Below are 15,313 nucleotides of genomic sequence, written 5' to 3'. Positions count from 1 at the left end.
TCATCAATTGAACCATTTTAATAAGTCCATATCTTTAGTTCGATGAATTCACTTAAAAAAGTGCCTTCTCACCTTCTGTGGTCTGATCTGTTTCCTGCTCTTTCTCGTTCCAGCTCGAATCCATCATTTGTCACTGATTTTTGTCCGCTCGTTTATGGGAATTGCCAGTTTTTCTTGGACGCTGCGAGTCTTACATTACAAAAATATTCGGGTGAGATGTTGCCAATCGCAATTCCTAAAATGATAAATTAAATACACTAAATTATAGAAATCCCATCCGGATCTTCTCTCCATTGCAAGAACTGACTTTCCAACTACGGATACGGATCAAGTCTAACAAGGCAGTAGTAGACTTCTCGAGGTTATAAAGCCAAACAATAAGAATAACATTCCAACCGTTTATTTCACCCACTGATTTTGCCAGCGGGGCCATTTACATTGAGACAAAAATTTGCCACCTGGGCAATGCTCTCCTCGTACACAACGCTTAGAAGCGTTGGTAAAAAAACGCCAAAGTGTATGCGTAAAATGTTAGCCCCACACACACATACACACACACACACACACACATCCATACGTCTTCTGACCTATCTCACAGCCAACATATCCTTTCTCACTCTCGCCTGCTAAGATGAACCTTCTTTCCCATGCGTGCACACACTTTTTCGTTGCTGGCGGTTGCAGTCAACGTGACCATGCGATTTGATTCCACACCTTTGTATCAACTGTCCCCAACTAAAGCCTTCTCCCGTACCGTTCGAACAATGCGAAAGTGCGTTTAGATAGGTGCGTGACGTGGTAAGTGAAAATACTGACCGAAACCGTGCCGGCGCCTAAAATAACCGGTATCTTCTTCCTTGCTGCGAAGCACGCCGCCAACGCCGGTTTCGACTTCACAGGCGACCGTTGCGACGCTCTGATCTAGTGTGCGTTTAAAGTAGAGGTATATATATATATGTGTGGTTGTGTGTTGGTTGGCAAACGGAGTCGTTTATACGCGCTAAGGTTGGCAGCCTTGTCCACCAGCAGTAGCAGCAGCAGCAGCAAGCGCAGTAGGAGAAAAAAAAACTCGCTCACACTTTGACTGATCTCGCTTCTCGCCCGTGTGTGTTCGCCCTGCTGCAGCAGACCCGTTTAAACACAAGTCGTCTCGAGACTAGGCGGCCGCCATGTTGGAGTTTGGATGTTCCCTCGAAAATCGATTTTGAAGTGTCTTCTTTCATCGCCGCGCGTCACAGACTGTGAAGTTTAGCAAGTTTTGACAATTCAAGTCGCGCGTTGTCGTCTTCCCGCAGCAACGCGCTCGGGGATACGCCGTTTGACGTCCGCCAGCGCAGCGTTGGCTGCAGGTCGCCAACCATTTTTTAGGCCCACGGCTCGCGGCGAAGAACAGCGAATTTTGGTTGCGGACATTGCGCATCCCTGTCGACCGGTGTTCGGCGGCGGAAGGAGGGTGGTACGTTGTGCGGGCATCGTTGCACCCGACGGGACGACACACATCGCGAGACAGCGCGGATATTCACAGCGTTGCAGAACAACACACACCGACGGGTTAGTTGAACGTTCGCGTAATCTGCGGCACGTAATGGCGCCGTCCGCTAGTTAGTTACACCTGGTGAGGGAAAGGGTGCCGCGATGCAGTACATTTGTTGCTACATTAATTTGCCGTGTACGTAGTTGTTGCGATGGAAGCAAGCAAAGCAAGCTCGTGTGCGGCAGGGAAGGGTGCTGTGTGTGTCATCATCAATTATACGCCATGATCCGTTTCTCGAGCGTACAAAGCCGCTCCTCCAGAGCTGGTGACTGACCTGTCCCGGTGCAAAATACGCAGTCTACCCTCCAAAAGGAAATATTTATTTCGTCATCCATCCAATCCTGTCGTGGTGCGAATAACCGGATGTAAATGTTTGTACGTGTGTGCAAGAAAGGAGTAAAGTTCCGGTAACCATCCGCTTTTGGAAATATTACGAAAAAAAAAGCAATGGAACGATGCGCTCTCTAGAATTCCATTTAGATGCCATTTAAAGTTAACGAGATCGAGCAAGTAAAGCTGGAAATCATTCACTGAACAACGAATCTTGGTAGCTTGGTGTTGAAAAGTGTGACGTTTTATTATCCCTTTTCTTGCTTTTTCTGTGGGGTCTTTTTTGTGTTGTGAGAAAAAGGGCGCGCGATAACAGTACGCCCACTTGGAGGGGGGCAACATTCCGGGAGAGCGTCGATCGGCCCTGCATTGTGAACAAATGGAAACGTATGCCGCCGCGTACACCATATATGTGTACTTATGGTCTGCAAATTAAGAAAATAACTGCTATCGCCCTAACACTTGCGTGCGAACGAGAGCGAAAGCTACACCCATACTGCAAGTACGAGCGAAAGATCCGACGCCGATCCGTGTCCGATACGAAGAGAGAGAGAAACTAAAGAAAAAAGGGCTTCAAGAAAAGCATAGAATTCCGCGGGCGAAATAGACACCAATCGCGCCGCGTGGGTTTGATGGTGTGTGCCAAGCCGTATGTTTGTGGCGAGTAAGTGCGTGCGTGCGTGTGTGTGCATGTGAATGCAAGAACGCCGCATACCGTGTAAAAATATAGTGTGCGTACACGGGCGGGAACCGCGACTAGGATTGCGTATACGTGCGTGCGTGTGCTTGTGTGTGTGAGTGCGTGTGTGTCGTACCGAAGCAGCAGTCTTCTGCTCTGATGCTGCTTGTAGTTTAATGTAGATAGAGGGAATATACGTAAGCATCCCATTCAAGCAAGCACATCGGCCAGATCGCGGCGAATGGTGCGTACCATTGAAGCCATTAAACATCGCGCATCTTACGCTTTAGTAGTGTGTGAGAAGTAGCGAAGAAAGAGCAGCAAAAGGACGACCAGACGACGCGATACACACGGACATAACGGGGAGCTTGTTGTTTTGTATGGACGCGCGTGCTCTTGGACTGGCTGTGTTGCATTGGAGGGTTTATTTTGTTGCGGAATAGCGCAGTTGTTGTTGAGTGTTGATGTGAGGAAACTTTTCACTTCTTTAGCGAATCTTAGTATAAATCCATGTCGTCGAGTTTGTGCGTGCGTGTGTACGTAAATGGTTAACAAATGCTGAATAGTTTCATGCGAAAGTCACTAACGGTGGTCAGTCGGCTTGAGCTGACTTATCTTGTACCATAGGCGAAACAAATTTCTTTCCTTCCTCCTAAACCCTTCTGCATTTGCTACATTCCAAGGCCTGCTAGCTCTTATGATGTGTTTTCAATGTGTTTGTGTTTCCACAGATTGTGCGTTCTTAGCAGCTCTCACCCCTCATCTGTTGGAAACCGTCGGCAAGGGAACGATCCAGCTCGCAGCAGAAAGACATAAATTGGTGACTCCGTTGTTGTTGGCAGACTATTAACCAGCCACCGCTCGACTGTCGCAAATCGTTTTGTCGTGTTTCATCGATGCCGCTAGCAGCTACCGTACGCATTCCATCATACGGTTACGGATTGCAAACATCTTCAAAAAGGCGAAGGAGACGAAGGGAAGTGCCGCCACAGTACTTGCACTAGGAAGTGCAACAACACGTGAAACGAAGGTTCCGTAAAAAGGTTGAAAAGGTTCATTAAACGCCAAGCGTCAACAATAAATATCATCAAAGCGCGTAGAGTGAAACACCGGAAGCGAATATCGCGAACCAGAAGAGTGCGGCATAAAGAACGGCTAAAATCCAGTTACTTCCACGCTTAGACGCGCGCTTTATATCGGATTAAGTGGTTCGCGAGGAACGAAAAACGATACGAGAGATAGACAGCCAAGATGCAGAAGAAAATAATACAACAACAACCGGTACCGGTAGTGCGGAAGGTAATATCCAGTTCCTTTTTTTACACTCAAGTATCGATGCACACGTGTTAATGGATCTAAAAAATCTTTCCCTCCTTAGCGGAAATTGGAGCAAGCGTGCCAAGTTAAGCAATTTATGTTGCAACTTACTTGCACATGTTTTTAAAAAGCTGAATTTGTTTTTTACTCATTTTTTCCTCATTTAACATTTATTTTTCACTTATTAATTATTCCTAGAAAAAATTAAATGCAAAAATAACCTTTTTATGAAAGTTTAAAAAATATGGGTTTTTTGAAATATTTGGGGCAAGAGTGCAGGGCAATGACGGCAAATTTGATTTAGCAATTATGTGGGCAGGAAAGGGTGCTCTTGAATTTCTTAGTCCAGATGATCCAGGAAAATATGTTATTTCCCGCTGCATAAATAACTTTCTGCCGCTTCAGCTGGTGACGAACAATATGGCGTTTCTTACGTTACATTTATCAAACCATTAGTGTTTAGAATTGCACATACCTTTCGATACTCTATAAATTCCCTTATACGGCTTATCTATGGACACACATTCACCGAACGAAAATAAAAGTTAATTTTCTTTGCATTTTTATTTTTAGGTATACACAACCTCCACCGGCACTCATCACCAAACGCAGCAAATTCAGCAACACAACCAATCGAATATGCAGCTAAACGCGGTGAAAAAGATCAACAGTCTGCTGCAGAGCGGTTCGGTTAGTGTGACCGGTATTTCGTCGGGCCAGCAGCGTGTATTGCAGCGAAAGCCGTTGGCAACCAGCACCTCATCGGGTGTACTGATCTCGAGTAGCGGTAATAGCAACAGTTTCGTTGCTAGGCAGCAGCACCAGCACCAGCAGCCAAAATGTTACATCTGCGGTGAAAATGCTGGCCCCAACGCGACCATTCTATCGGAAGCATCCACCACTACCACGCAAACCGAGTACGTGGTGAAGCTGGCAAAAGTGATCGGACCGGAATATTCGGTTGTGCTTACCGTGGAGGATGTCATCTGTCGCCGTTGCATTATGCTGCTAAATCAGGTGGATAAGTTGGACTCGGAGCTGGAAACGCTGCGCGGTACGCTGCTTAGCTTTATCCATAAAAAGAACAATATCCCGGACGATGGTGACACGTCGTCCGGAGGGGGTACGCTTGGTTCGCCGCCTCCGAAGATGCCGAAACTGACACCGCTCAGTTCGGCCGGTGGAGGCGGTACGGTGGTAACACCAGCCGGTAATGTCACGTACAGCATAAAAACGATTGCAGGACAACAGCATCAAGCAGTAGTGGACGCCAATACGTCCGGAGCAAGTGCCGATCTGAACACGAGTGCCAGCTCGGATGTTGAGGCTCAGCTGACGAGCATGTTCGAAAAGAATAGTTCCTCGCCAGGAACGACGGTGAAGCAACACATCGTGGTAACTACGAACAATGGCGGCACGATGGCGGAAGGTACACCCGGGAGCGGTGGAGTGGGCGTAAACCGGAAGGGCACCAAACTGTACAAGTGCATTCCGTGTGGATTCAAAACAGCCGACCTAGCCCAATTTCAGCCGCATTACGCAACCTGCCAACCACGGAACAATGCTGCTGCGGCACAAAACGCTAGTAGTGTGAATACGGGTACGGGCGCGACTACCACTACACCAACCACCACCACCACCGGGTATCGGTGCAAGTTCTGTAAGCTGCTGTTTGCCAACATCGCCTTGCTGAAGCAACATAACCTGCAGGAACATCACGGGCAGACGCATCCGCCGCAGCAGAAGACGATCGTCACCGTTACCACGGCGACAGCGGGCGGTGTGACGGCAGGACAGCAGGAACATCAGCAGCAAGGAGCAACCACCACACTGTACTCCTGTACGGCGTGTAACGCCTTCAAAACGACAGACAAACAGTCGTACGACGATCATCTGCGAAAGCATATCAAGCTAAAGCCGTTCAAGTGTCGCGTCTGTCTGATGCGTTTCGAATCACGGGAACAGGCATCGATCCACGCAAAGCAGCATCAACCGGACTATTTCAAGTGTGGCATTTGTAATGTGACGTTCAGCAAGCGCGAGCAGCTGATGAGTCATCTGGAGGTGCATGAATCGGCAAAAAAGAACTTGAAACAACTAGTTCAGCAGCAGCAACAGGAGCAGCAGCAGCAGCATCAACAGCAGCAACAGCGACAACAACATCAGCAACAGCAACAGCAACAGCAAACATCTACTGGAGCAGACTCGTCCACGCAAAAACTGTTACAGGAATCGATCGATGAGGCACTACGGGAAACGATCGGTGATTCGATTGGCGACTCAAAGGTTATCCAGTTTCACACCTGCAACTCTTGTTCGCTTACCTTCCTGAGCGAAAAGCTGTACACGCAGCACATTAAAACGCACGCACACGGTACGGCCTCTGGACCTGCCGTCGTAACGACGGGACTCGCATTACAGCAACACCAGTCATCGCACCAGGGACAGTCCCAGCAACAGCAGCTTATGCTTTCGAACGACACGTCGGCTACAGGCAGGAAATCGATGGCAGGGGTGAACAACAGTGGAACAGTAACGACAGCGAGCGATGGTAGTAATACAAAGATTCTTACCACGAGTACCAGTACTGGCGGCGTCAGTGGCGGCGGTGGTGTTGGTGGAGGAAACACCAGTTCCAACACTATCTCCGATGGCGATCTCGAGAGTATCTTCGAACGGATGCATTCCGATACGAAAGGAAATGATTCGAGCACCAGTGCGGGAGGGGATAATGGCGGTAATAGCAACAGCAGCAGCAGCATGGTCATAACGAATCAGGACGGTACGACGGGCAACATAACGTTCAACATAACGCTACCCCAACAAGAGGATGGAACGTTCGTACAGCAGCAACAGGTAAATATCGTAGAATTAACATTAGCAATCAGTAAACATTAGGTACATAAATTCACTAGGCCAAGGCTCAATCTTGGATCTATATTGTGTGACGCTACAATTTAATTTACATATGCATATTCCATTCTAAACTACTAGCCCCTGATGTTTGATAAAATTATATCTCTCTTATTCCAGGACCAGCAACAGTCGGTCGGTATCGATATGCCTACGCTCGATCAAGGCGACGATCAGCAGCAACCGCAACAACAGAAAGAGCAACAGCAACTACAAACCATCCCCGTCAGTATGCCAAGCCTGGACGATGATGGCGAACAGTCTCAAAACAGTCAAAACTCCAACACGGAAAACGTACCGATGGAGCTGGAAGATATGCAGCCGGGCGAAGGGCAGCAGATCAATTTGATCCTGAACGATGGGCAGGTGCTGCAGCTCGACAATCACATCCTCACCACGGACGCGGAAGGTAACCAGATACTGGTCCAGGGCACCGACTCGGAACAGATCCAGCAGCTACTGCAGAGCGTCGGCGTGGTGATGCAGGGTGGCGAAGGACTGGGGGAAGGTGAAACGCTGCAGATGATTAGCGGCGATGGTAGCGGCAATCAGATGATACTGGTGCAAGGTGCCGACGGCCAGGAGCAGCTAATCGATGCCTCGTTACTAAACGCTGACGGTAACATCGTCATCCAGCAGTCCCAGGAAGGTGAGCTGAACGCGGAAGGTACACACATTACGACCGAGGATGGGTTGCAGATACCCGTGTCGGTTGCCTTCACCACGTCTGGCGAAGGCGGTCATGAGGGCCAGTTGACGGTATCGGTGGCGGATGGTAGCGAACAGCAGTTGCAGCTACATCTACAGCAAGCGGGCCAAGCGGAAGGTGATGAGCAGCAGCATCATGATGAGTCGGATGAGCATCACCACCATCATCAGCAGGGAGCTATCCTGACCGAGAGCGGTCAGATCATCATTCAAACGAAGGAACACGATGGTGATAGCGGTGGGAAAGTAGTTGGCGAGGAGAATGGTTCGGCCAATGATTCTATGACCAGCGAAGGTGGCGCCGCGGAAGACCATACGAATGGAGGAGGAGCGGATACGACACTGTCGTCCGGTGGCTCGAATGGTACGATTACAACTACCACGACGGCAGCAGCTACCTCCGGCACGAGTACGAACGCCGTATCATCGTCCGGTGGTGGCGATGAGCAGCTGTTCAACTTTGACGAGCTGATCCAACCGCAAATCGTTGTTAAGCAGCAAGTTAAATAATAGGGTAAGTAGCCAAGCACTGCTGCTGGAATTGGTGTGGACAGTATGCATTAAAAAATGGGCTCATTTTAAGAAGAAATGCTGCTTAAAGCCATATGCGCTCGCAATGCCGATTATGTAAAGGTTGTTTTTTACAGTATCTGGAGAACTAATACTGAATCCTAAATTCTATGTTCTGATCAAAGGCTAAACCCGTTATTGCAATCGATTTTTCGGATAAGGTTCTACTACATTTTAAGGAGGACTGTGGTGGAAATTTTTGTCTAGTTTCAAGAGAGGATAGGGATTACCGATACAAAAATAAAACCTTGTTCAACCGTCAAGACCGTTTTCGGTTGGCGAGAGCGCTTTAGATATAAATCTTCCACCCATTTTTTGGCCATATTCAAGTCTATTGACTACTTCGGTTTCTGAGTTCTCGACCCAGCTTAAAATTAGTCTATTATATTTAATGCATACACGTTACACCTTACCGCCATAATGTGTGTTGTGTTGCCCAGTTTTCACTGTTCCCTTTCCAATTTCTGTAGGTTCTTTTTAATGATGCGTGTTTGTAGGAGTGCCAGAGCGCAGCACGCAAACAAAAATCCTCTCTTTTGCGAGGAAAAGGGAAACCTGTCTCCCCAAGGGCCACATTAATGCGACTTCAGGATCTGGGATCTGTTAAACAGAGGAAAGAGCAACAGAAAGCAGACATATATATGTAGGGAGCGATCGGGGAAAGGAAACTAATTAATAGAGCAAGCAAGAACGAGAAGAAGCGAATGAGGGTGTGTGCGTGTATGAGGTGGTGTATATGCTTTAATGTAGGGATTTACGTTTTGTTTTCGTTTTTAAGAATTCTTAGAAATATAGTAGTCATTCACTGGCTTAGTTTAGTTGGATATGCAACTATCCAGTTGTCCTAGTATATCTCTGATTGTAAATAGTTGCGCACGCTCCCCTTCTAACATACTACAAATTTGAAATTGCGAAACGATATAATACGATATGATGTATGATAAAAGTCAGAACGGTAGAGGAAGAGCAGAAGACAAAGGTTGAGAACAACAGGATGCGTAATCCTCCGGCTTTAGATGACCATAGGAAGGTAAAGGATCTTATCTACCGGGTAGCAGCGGTACACATACAAAACAACAACCACCCTACAAAGTACACTTACACGCTCACTCATTGGAAGAATGTCTTTTTGTTCAGGAAACCTCCTGAATCAGGCAGATTTAATTAAATTTTGCCCGAGAACGCTAGGCGAGGGAAGAATCACGATTCTTTTGGACGTTAGTTTTATTGTAACATTGATGAGAAAGATGACAGGCAATACGCGATAATAGACAGCACGGACCACCGCCACACCATACAAAACCACAAAATGGCCCAACACACACACAACCCTTCCCCGTACACTATTTCTTCCTTCTATCCGTTTCTTTCTTTGGTCCCTCACCTTTAACTAATATGCTTACTATTTTTACGCGAGTTAAATGGTAATAAACGTAACAAAAACTAAATTTCCCTTCCTCAATCCCCCTCTTTTAGCTTTAAATAAGAGAAATGAGTGCATGTGTGTGAGCGTTTGCGAGTGTGCGTGAATGAATGAGAGTCGAATTATGAGTTAATTATTTTAGTTGTTTCTAAAAAGTTCTAGTATCAAACATGTAAGCGTCGCGTCGGTATAGGAAGCAGTATGTGTGTAAGAGAGGAGGATCGTTCGGATCCTAGGGAAAGAAGAGATAGAGAAGCTCAAGCAAAACAAAAAGGAGGAAACGTAAAGATCGATCTGTCGAGAGCAAGAGAACAGCAAAAGTTGCTTGATAATGGGACACAGCTAGCTTTTAAATAGCTTTTTTTTACACTTTCTCACTCACACACATTCACCTACACCAAGGAAATTACCCAGCAAAAAAGGTACACAGAAAAAGTCAGTTTTCTTGTCAATCCTTCTTCCGATATAGGGATCATTGACCCCGGTGAGAATTGCTATAAAAGTTATTAATTTTCACTGCGAAGCTCTGCTAGCTTTTTTAAAATTAGTTTTAATAGCATTACTTAGCGATCGCCACCCTGAATAATAAAGTATACACAACATGAGCCGAATGTTGCGCCCCCGAAAGCTAATTCATGTTTGTTGACTGCTTTTTGTGAATCGTCTGAATTGATTGAAACCTCCGCGAGGAGCGAAGTTAGAAATTTCTGCTTTGGCACCAATAACTTACCAGGGTGAGGGAAATTTCGGCCTGGATCTATATCTGCATTCGGACTTTTTTAAATCTATTTGTCAGTTTTTTGCGGCTTTCCGCCTCCAAAGAAATATGGCAGATCCTTATGTACACATAAAAGTACATTGAAATGTGAATTTTGTATTCTGATGTGTATGTGTGTGCGCTGCTGGTGTATGGTGTCCTTTCTGAAGATCTGATTTACTGTGGACCGGAACACATATGGAGCAAAAAAGTCTCTAGAGGGAACGAATGGGAATGCAAACATGAACGTTGTTGTATGCAAAATGTATGATAGGATTTGTAAATAAATAGTCCCCAGGAACAAACAGACGCGCTCGCGGCGAATGATAGGAAGAGAGGAATAGCCCGACGCTTCATTAGCAAAAAAATATGCTCACACCGGAAACTCTCTTCTCCACCCGACGGGACAACAATGTGTAGTGTTTTAATGGGAAGAAGGTTGATCATTAACTAGGCGGAAACACAAATACACCCGTAAACGGTGTACGTGTGATAGGCATGCATCTGATTAGATTGTCCGGATAAGAATTGCACATTACTAAGAAACGGTAACATACATTTGGCCACCGGTGAAAGTAGACGAGCGACATAGAGCGAACCAAAATATTGTTTGAGTTTAAGAATTTTTCCCCCGTTTTTGGTTTTGTTTTCTTTTTTTTTGTATCAAATAACGCCATCCTTATAATAGGTTTCTCTTTATCCTTCCATATTGTTTGCTTTGTGTTTCTCTTTTCCCTTTTGCTTTCTTTCATTTTAAACATAGAGTTTAGTGTTAGTTTTTAATTGCTCTACCGCTGTTAGTTTTTACTGTTTTTCTTTTTAAGTTTCAAGTAAACAAAAAAATATGCTACGAATCCGGTTGAGAGTTGGTGGTTTTTCTCCGGACGTGTGGCAAGATCGTGTAACAAACAAACAAACAAAACAAAATCTACAAACCGTCATACTAGTTTAAGGATAAAACATTACAAGGGAAAAAACGAAAAAGAGGAAGAAAGTAAGAGAACAACAAAAAAATACATAAGAAGAATCAAAGAAAAGGTGTGAATTGTTGAGGAAAAGAAAAGAGAAAAAAAGAGAGTACGACGGAGAGGCGTAGATTTTTATCATTTAATCATCATTTAGAAAAGAATTATTTAAAATAAAGAAAGAAAAGAAGCTTATCTTATAGGGCGTTTAAGGATTTATGCGAAATAAATGTTGCAAAAACAGAGCAAAACAGAAGTGTAAGCGCGAGAGAGATGGAGAACAGAGTGCAAAGAGAAAAACTGGAAACAAAAAAAAAGTTTAAAAGAAAACAATTCGTACGATGGTGTTTTATTTTTTTATATTTTTTATCCTTTCTCAGTTGAGCGATAAATCACATTTAGATCCTTTAAGCTTTACTCCACAGGATTCGGTTGAAAGAACGCACAAACACAGAGCTACTTCGACTCTTCCGCGGCTAGTGTAGTGGGTCGTCTCGCACATGCCACGTTGAAGCTATCCAATGCGGAGGCGGATTTACATAATGGAAGAGTTGGTGGCTGCCAGGGGGCCAGGTGGCTGTCATCTATGACCTACCTAGGGCCTCGTTATTTGTTTCGTATAAGGAAAACTCCGCCAGCAGCATCCTCGTGAAAAATGGTTGATAATCCGCGGGCGAGGGGGGGGGATGAATCGGTTTCGGGTGTTGGGTAAAAAGATGCACGGCCTCAAGACGCATCCAACGGTATGCTGGACGCCAGGATCGGACCAAGAATGAACGAGTAATCGTCGATTTTCCATGGGAATGCTGTTTTTCTTCAATAACTGGGCGGGGAGTGGAGGGATCGGGTTGGGGTGTTCGGCAAAAATATGCGCGGCCTCAAGACGCATCCAACGGTATGCCGGACGCCAGGATCGGACCATGAACGAGCGAGTTATCGTTGATTTTCCACGGGAATGTTGTTGTTTTCCGCAATAACTGGGTAGGGGGTAGAGGGATCGAGTTGGGGTGTTGGGCAAAAAGATGAGTGGCCTCAAGACGCATCCAACGATATGCTGGACGCCAGGATCGGACCAAGAATGAACGAGTTATCGTTGATTTTCCACGGGAATGCTGCTGGCGGAATCCCCCCCCCCCCTCCCTCCTAGGTTCTGGAAAATCCCGCTTATTTTCATTTAATATTAAAAACCATCTTTTGGAAAGGTTTTTAAAATATATTTCAAGAAAGAAATAAAAATGACTCTGAAAAACTTAAAATTGAAAGACAAATGGGACTGATTTTGGAATTTTTTGGCCGGCCCGGGCTGCCTCTTCGAAATCATGCTCTCCTGTTATTTCCAGTCGCTCCTGGGCAGATTTTTATGCCAAATTTTTGTGGATTTCGATGCGGCAAAATCCGACCAGGAGTAACAGGAGAGCATACTAGGCGAAGAGGTAGCAAATGGAAATTTTAAAAGTGGTCCGAAAATTATTTTCTTTTCGTCACAACAAATATTTTTCCGTCCTTTTTAAAGTTTGTCTTTCAATTTTAGTTCTTCAGAGTTATTTATATTTCTTTCTTGAAATATATTTTAAAAACCATTCCAAAAGATGATTTTTAATATTAAATGGAAATAAGCGGGATTTTCCAGAACCTAGGAGGGAAGGGGGGGGGGGGATTCCGCCAGCAGCATTCCCATGGAAAATCGACGATTACTCGTTCATTCTTGGTCCGATCCTGGCGTCCAGCATATCGTTGGATGCGTCTTGAGGCCACTCATCTTTTTGCCCAACACCCCAACTCGATCCCTCTACCCCCTACCCAGTTATTGCGGAAAACAACAACATTCCCGTGGAAAATCAACGATAACTCGCTCGTTCATGGTCCGATCCTGGCGTCCGGCATACCGTTGGATGCGTCTTGAGGCCGCGCATATTTTTGCCGAACACCCCAACCCGATCCCTCCACTCCCCGCCCAGTTATTGAAGAAAAACAGCATTCCCATGGAAAATCGACGATTACTCGTTCATTCTTGGTCCGATCCTGGCGTCCAGCATACCGTTGGATGCGTCTTGAGGCCGCGCATATTTTTGCCCAGCATCCCAACCCGATCCCTCCACTCCCCGCCCAGTTATTGAAGAAAAACAGCATTCCCGTGGAAAATCGGCGATAACTCGTTCATTCTTTGTCCGATCCTGGCGTCCGGCATACCGTTGGATGCGTATTGAGGCCACTCATCTTTTTGCCCAGCACCCCAACTCGATCCCTCTACCCCCTACCCAGTTATTGCGGAAAACAACAACATTCCCGTGGAAAATCAACGATAACTCGCTCGTTCATGGTCCGATCCTGGCGTCCGGCATACCGTTGGATGCGTCTTGAGGCCGCGCATATTTTTGCCGAACACCCCAACCCGATCCCTCCACTCCCCGCCCAGTTATTGAAGAAAAACAGCATTCCCGTGGAAAATCGGCGATAACTCGTTCATTCTTGGTCCGATCCTGGCGTCCGGCATACCGTTGGATGCGTCTTGAGGCCACTCATCTTTTTGCCCAGCACCCCAACTCGATCCCTCTACCCCCTACCCAGTTATTGCGGAAAACAACAACATTCCCGTGGAAAATCAACGATAACTCGCTCGTTCATGGTCCGATCCTGGCGTCCGGCATACCGTTGGATGCGTCTTGAGGCCGCGCATATTTTTGCCGAACACCCCAACCCGATCCCTCCACTCTGAAGAATTCTGAAGAAGAAGGTACACAAGTGATATCGATTGAAAAGTGTGTGTGCCATACTTCGTCACAATGCACTGTAAATGGTGTAATATTAATAAGTCTATTTTATTGCCCCAAAAAATAAAGACTCTTTAGAAGGATTTGCCTCGCACGATCTGCCGGAACCACAGCCAGGTGGTAAAGCCGGACAGGCTGAACCACGTCATTATGTACGACAGATGCTCATTGCGAAGGGTTACCCGTGTCTGACCACCGACCGGACCTAGCGGAACCGTCGACGATACGGTCGCATCGAGATAGTACGGTTCCGTACCGCCAATCGCTGCCATTTTCTCCACGTCCCGGTACATAAAGATGGCGCCACGCTGTTTGGGCGTAAACTGTGGTCGATGTTCGGGCAGCCGTACGACACCTTGCAGCTCCACCGTACCGGACACTTGGCCTTCGAGGCGCGTTTCCGGATCGAGATATCGTTTCGGTACCCAGCCACGGTTTATTAGGATTTTGTCACTAAAAGTTAAGAATGGTAGGACTTTAGCGCCAAGATTGTTGGCCAGAAAATCGTTATCGTAAGATGCACTTACTCCCGTCCCTCGAGCTGAAAGGGTGTAATGACGAGAAATCCAATCGATGCTTCCTTCTGAGAGAAAAGGCCACCGGCAGTGTGACTATCACCGTGCTGTATGCAGGCACGTGGTCCTAAATGAATTTCCCGATCGTGTAGAAATTTCCCGCGTACCGTTACCGTTTCGTACTCCATCTGGTTCAGCTCGGAAAGGCTAAGGGTGGGAAGAGTCACACATGAGAACACGTATCGATCGATTATTAGATACTCTCTCGTAATACTCACTCATCGGGAATCGGTACCGGTGACATATGAATCTTACGCTCCAGCTCACTTATAAGGCCTTCTTTCCATTGCTTTCGGTACACTTGCCAGCATCCGAGCCCGAACGTGGTGGCCGGTATAATCTGATGGATATAAAATACTCTTTAAACGGTACAGAATGTGAGGTACGAAGGGCCCCTATACCATACCAAAAGTCCCCAACCGAACGGAGTGATGCTGTTAGCGTTGTGTTCCGATGCATTTGGCCTTAGCTTCGGTGGTGGTGAAATACGCGGTTTCGTGCGAGTGTGTACGGTTCGTGACACTAAGTGCGGCATTTTGCTGTGACTGTTCAATCCACCAATGCTGCATCTTGCCGAGGGCAGAATTTGAGATGAAAATAGTGTTTTTAGCATGCTTCTATCGGAAACAACTTGGCCACTTTGCAAACAGCCGAAGAACAACTATTGCACAATCCAGCAACCGGTGCGAGTGGTGTTTTTGTTTTGATCCTTTTGACAGCTCAGTGAGTGAGAAGCGCAGACTGCGATGAGATGAGGTGAGAAATAACCCG

The 15,313-nt window shown here is 46.4% G+C and overlaps 3 protein-coding genes across 3 annotated transcripts in view; 2 read left to right on the top strand and 1 right to left on the bottom strand.

The window, feature by feature from the left end:
• LOC126561876 (PTB domain-containing adapter protein ced-6) overlaps positions 1-15,313 on the top strand; it is a 359,240-nt gene that overhangs the window by 168,309 nt on the left and 175,618 nt on the right. The window lies entirely within an intron of this gene.
• LOC126561471 (zinc finger protein 236) lies at positions 3,795-7,991 on the top strand. The gene is made up of 3 exons (XM_050217636.1): positions 3,795-3,842; positions 4,434-6,725; positions 6,900-7,991. The coding sequence occupies exons 1-3, from the start codon at positions 3,795-3,797 to the stop codon at positions 7,989-7,991; spliced, it is 3,432 nt and encodes a 1,143-aa protein (XP_050073593.1).
• Positions 14,014-15,155, bottom strand: LOC126562698 (SURF1-like protein). The gene is made up of 4 exons (XM_050219262.1): positions 14,949-15,155; positions 14,761-14,882; positions 14,495-14,689; positions 14,014-14,420 (listed from the first exon to the last, which is right to left on the bottom strand). The coding sequence occupies exons 1-4, from the start codon at positions 15,153-15,155 to the stop codon at positions 14,042-14,044; spliced, it is 903 nt and encodes a 300-aa protein (XP_050075219.1). The 3' UTR covers positions 14,014-14,041.

The sequence above is a fragment of the Anopheles maculipalpis genome, chromosome 3RL (genome assembly GCF_943734695.1).
Source record: "Anopheles maculipalpis chromosome 3RL, idAnoMacuDA_375_x, whole genome shotgun sequence".
Lineage (NCBI taxonomy): Eukaryota > Metazoa > Arthropoda > Insecta > Diptera > Culicidae > Anopheles > Anopheles maculipalpis.
The sequence above is the reverse complement of the archived record's forward strand: the minus strand, read 5'-3'. Positions and strand labels throughout refer to the sequence as shown.

What these genes read in the sequence shown, in the direction of transcription:
- LOC126561471 (XM_050217636.1), top strand. Translation starts at nt 3,795, where the DNA reads ATGCAGAAGAAAATAATACAACAACAACCGGTACCGGTAGTGCGGAAG. An exon ending in CGGTACCGGTAGTGCGGAAG is followed by an intron (nt 3,843 to 4,433) that starts GTAATATCCAGT and finishes TTTTATTTTTAG; the next exon opens with GTATACACAACCTCCACCGG. An exon ending in AGCAGCAACAGGTAAATATC is followed by an intron (nt 6,726 to 6,899) that starts GTAGAATTAACA and finishes TTCCAGGACCAG; the next exon opens with CAACAGTCGGTCGGTATCGA.
- LOC126562698 (XM_050219262.1), bottom strand. Translation starts at nt 15,155, where the DNA reads ATGCTAAAAACACTATTTTCATCTCAAATTCTGCCCTCGGCAAGATGC. An exon ending in CCGGTACCGATTCCCGATGA is followed by an intron (nt 14,690 to 14,760) that starts GTGAGTATTACG and finishes TCCCACCCTTAG; the next exon opens with CCTTTCCGAGCTGAACCAGA. An exon ending in TTTCAGCTCGAGGGACGGGA is followed by an intron (nt 14,421 to 14,494) that starts GTAAGTGCATCT and finishes CTTAACTTTTAG; the next exon opens with TGACAAAATCCTAATAAACC.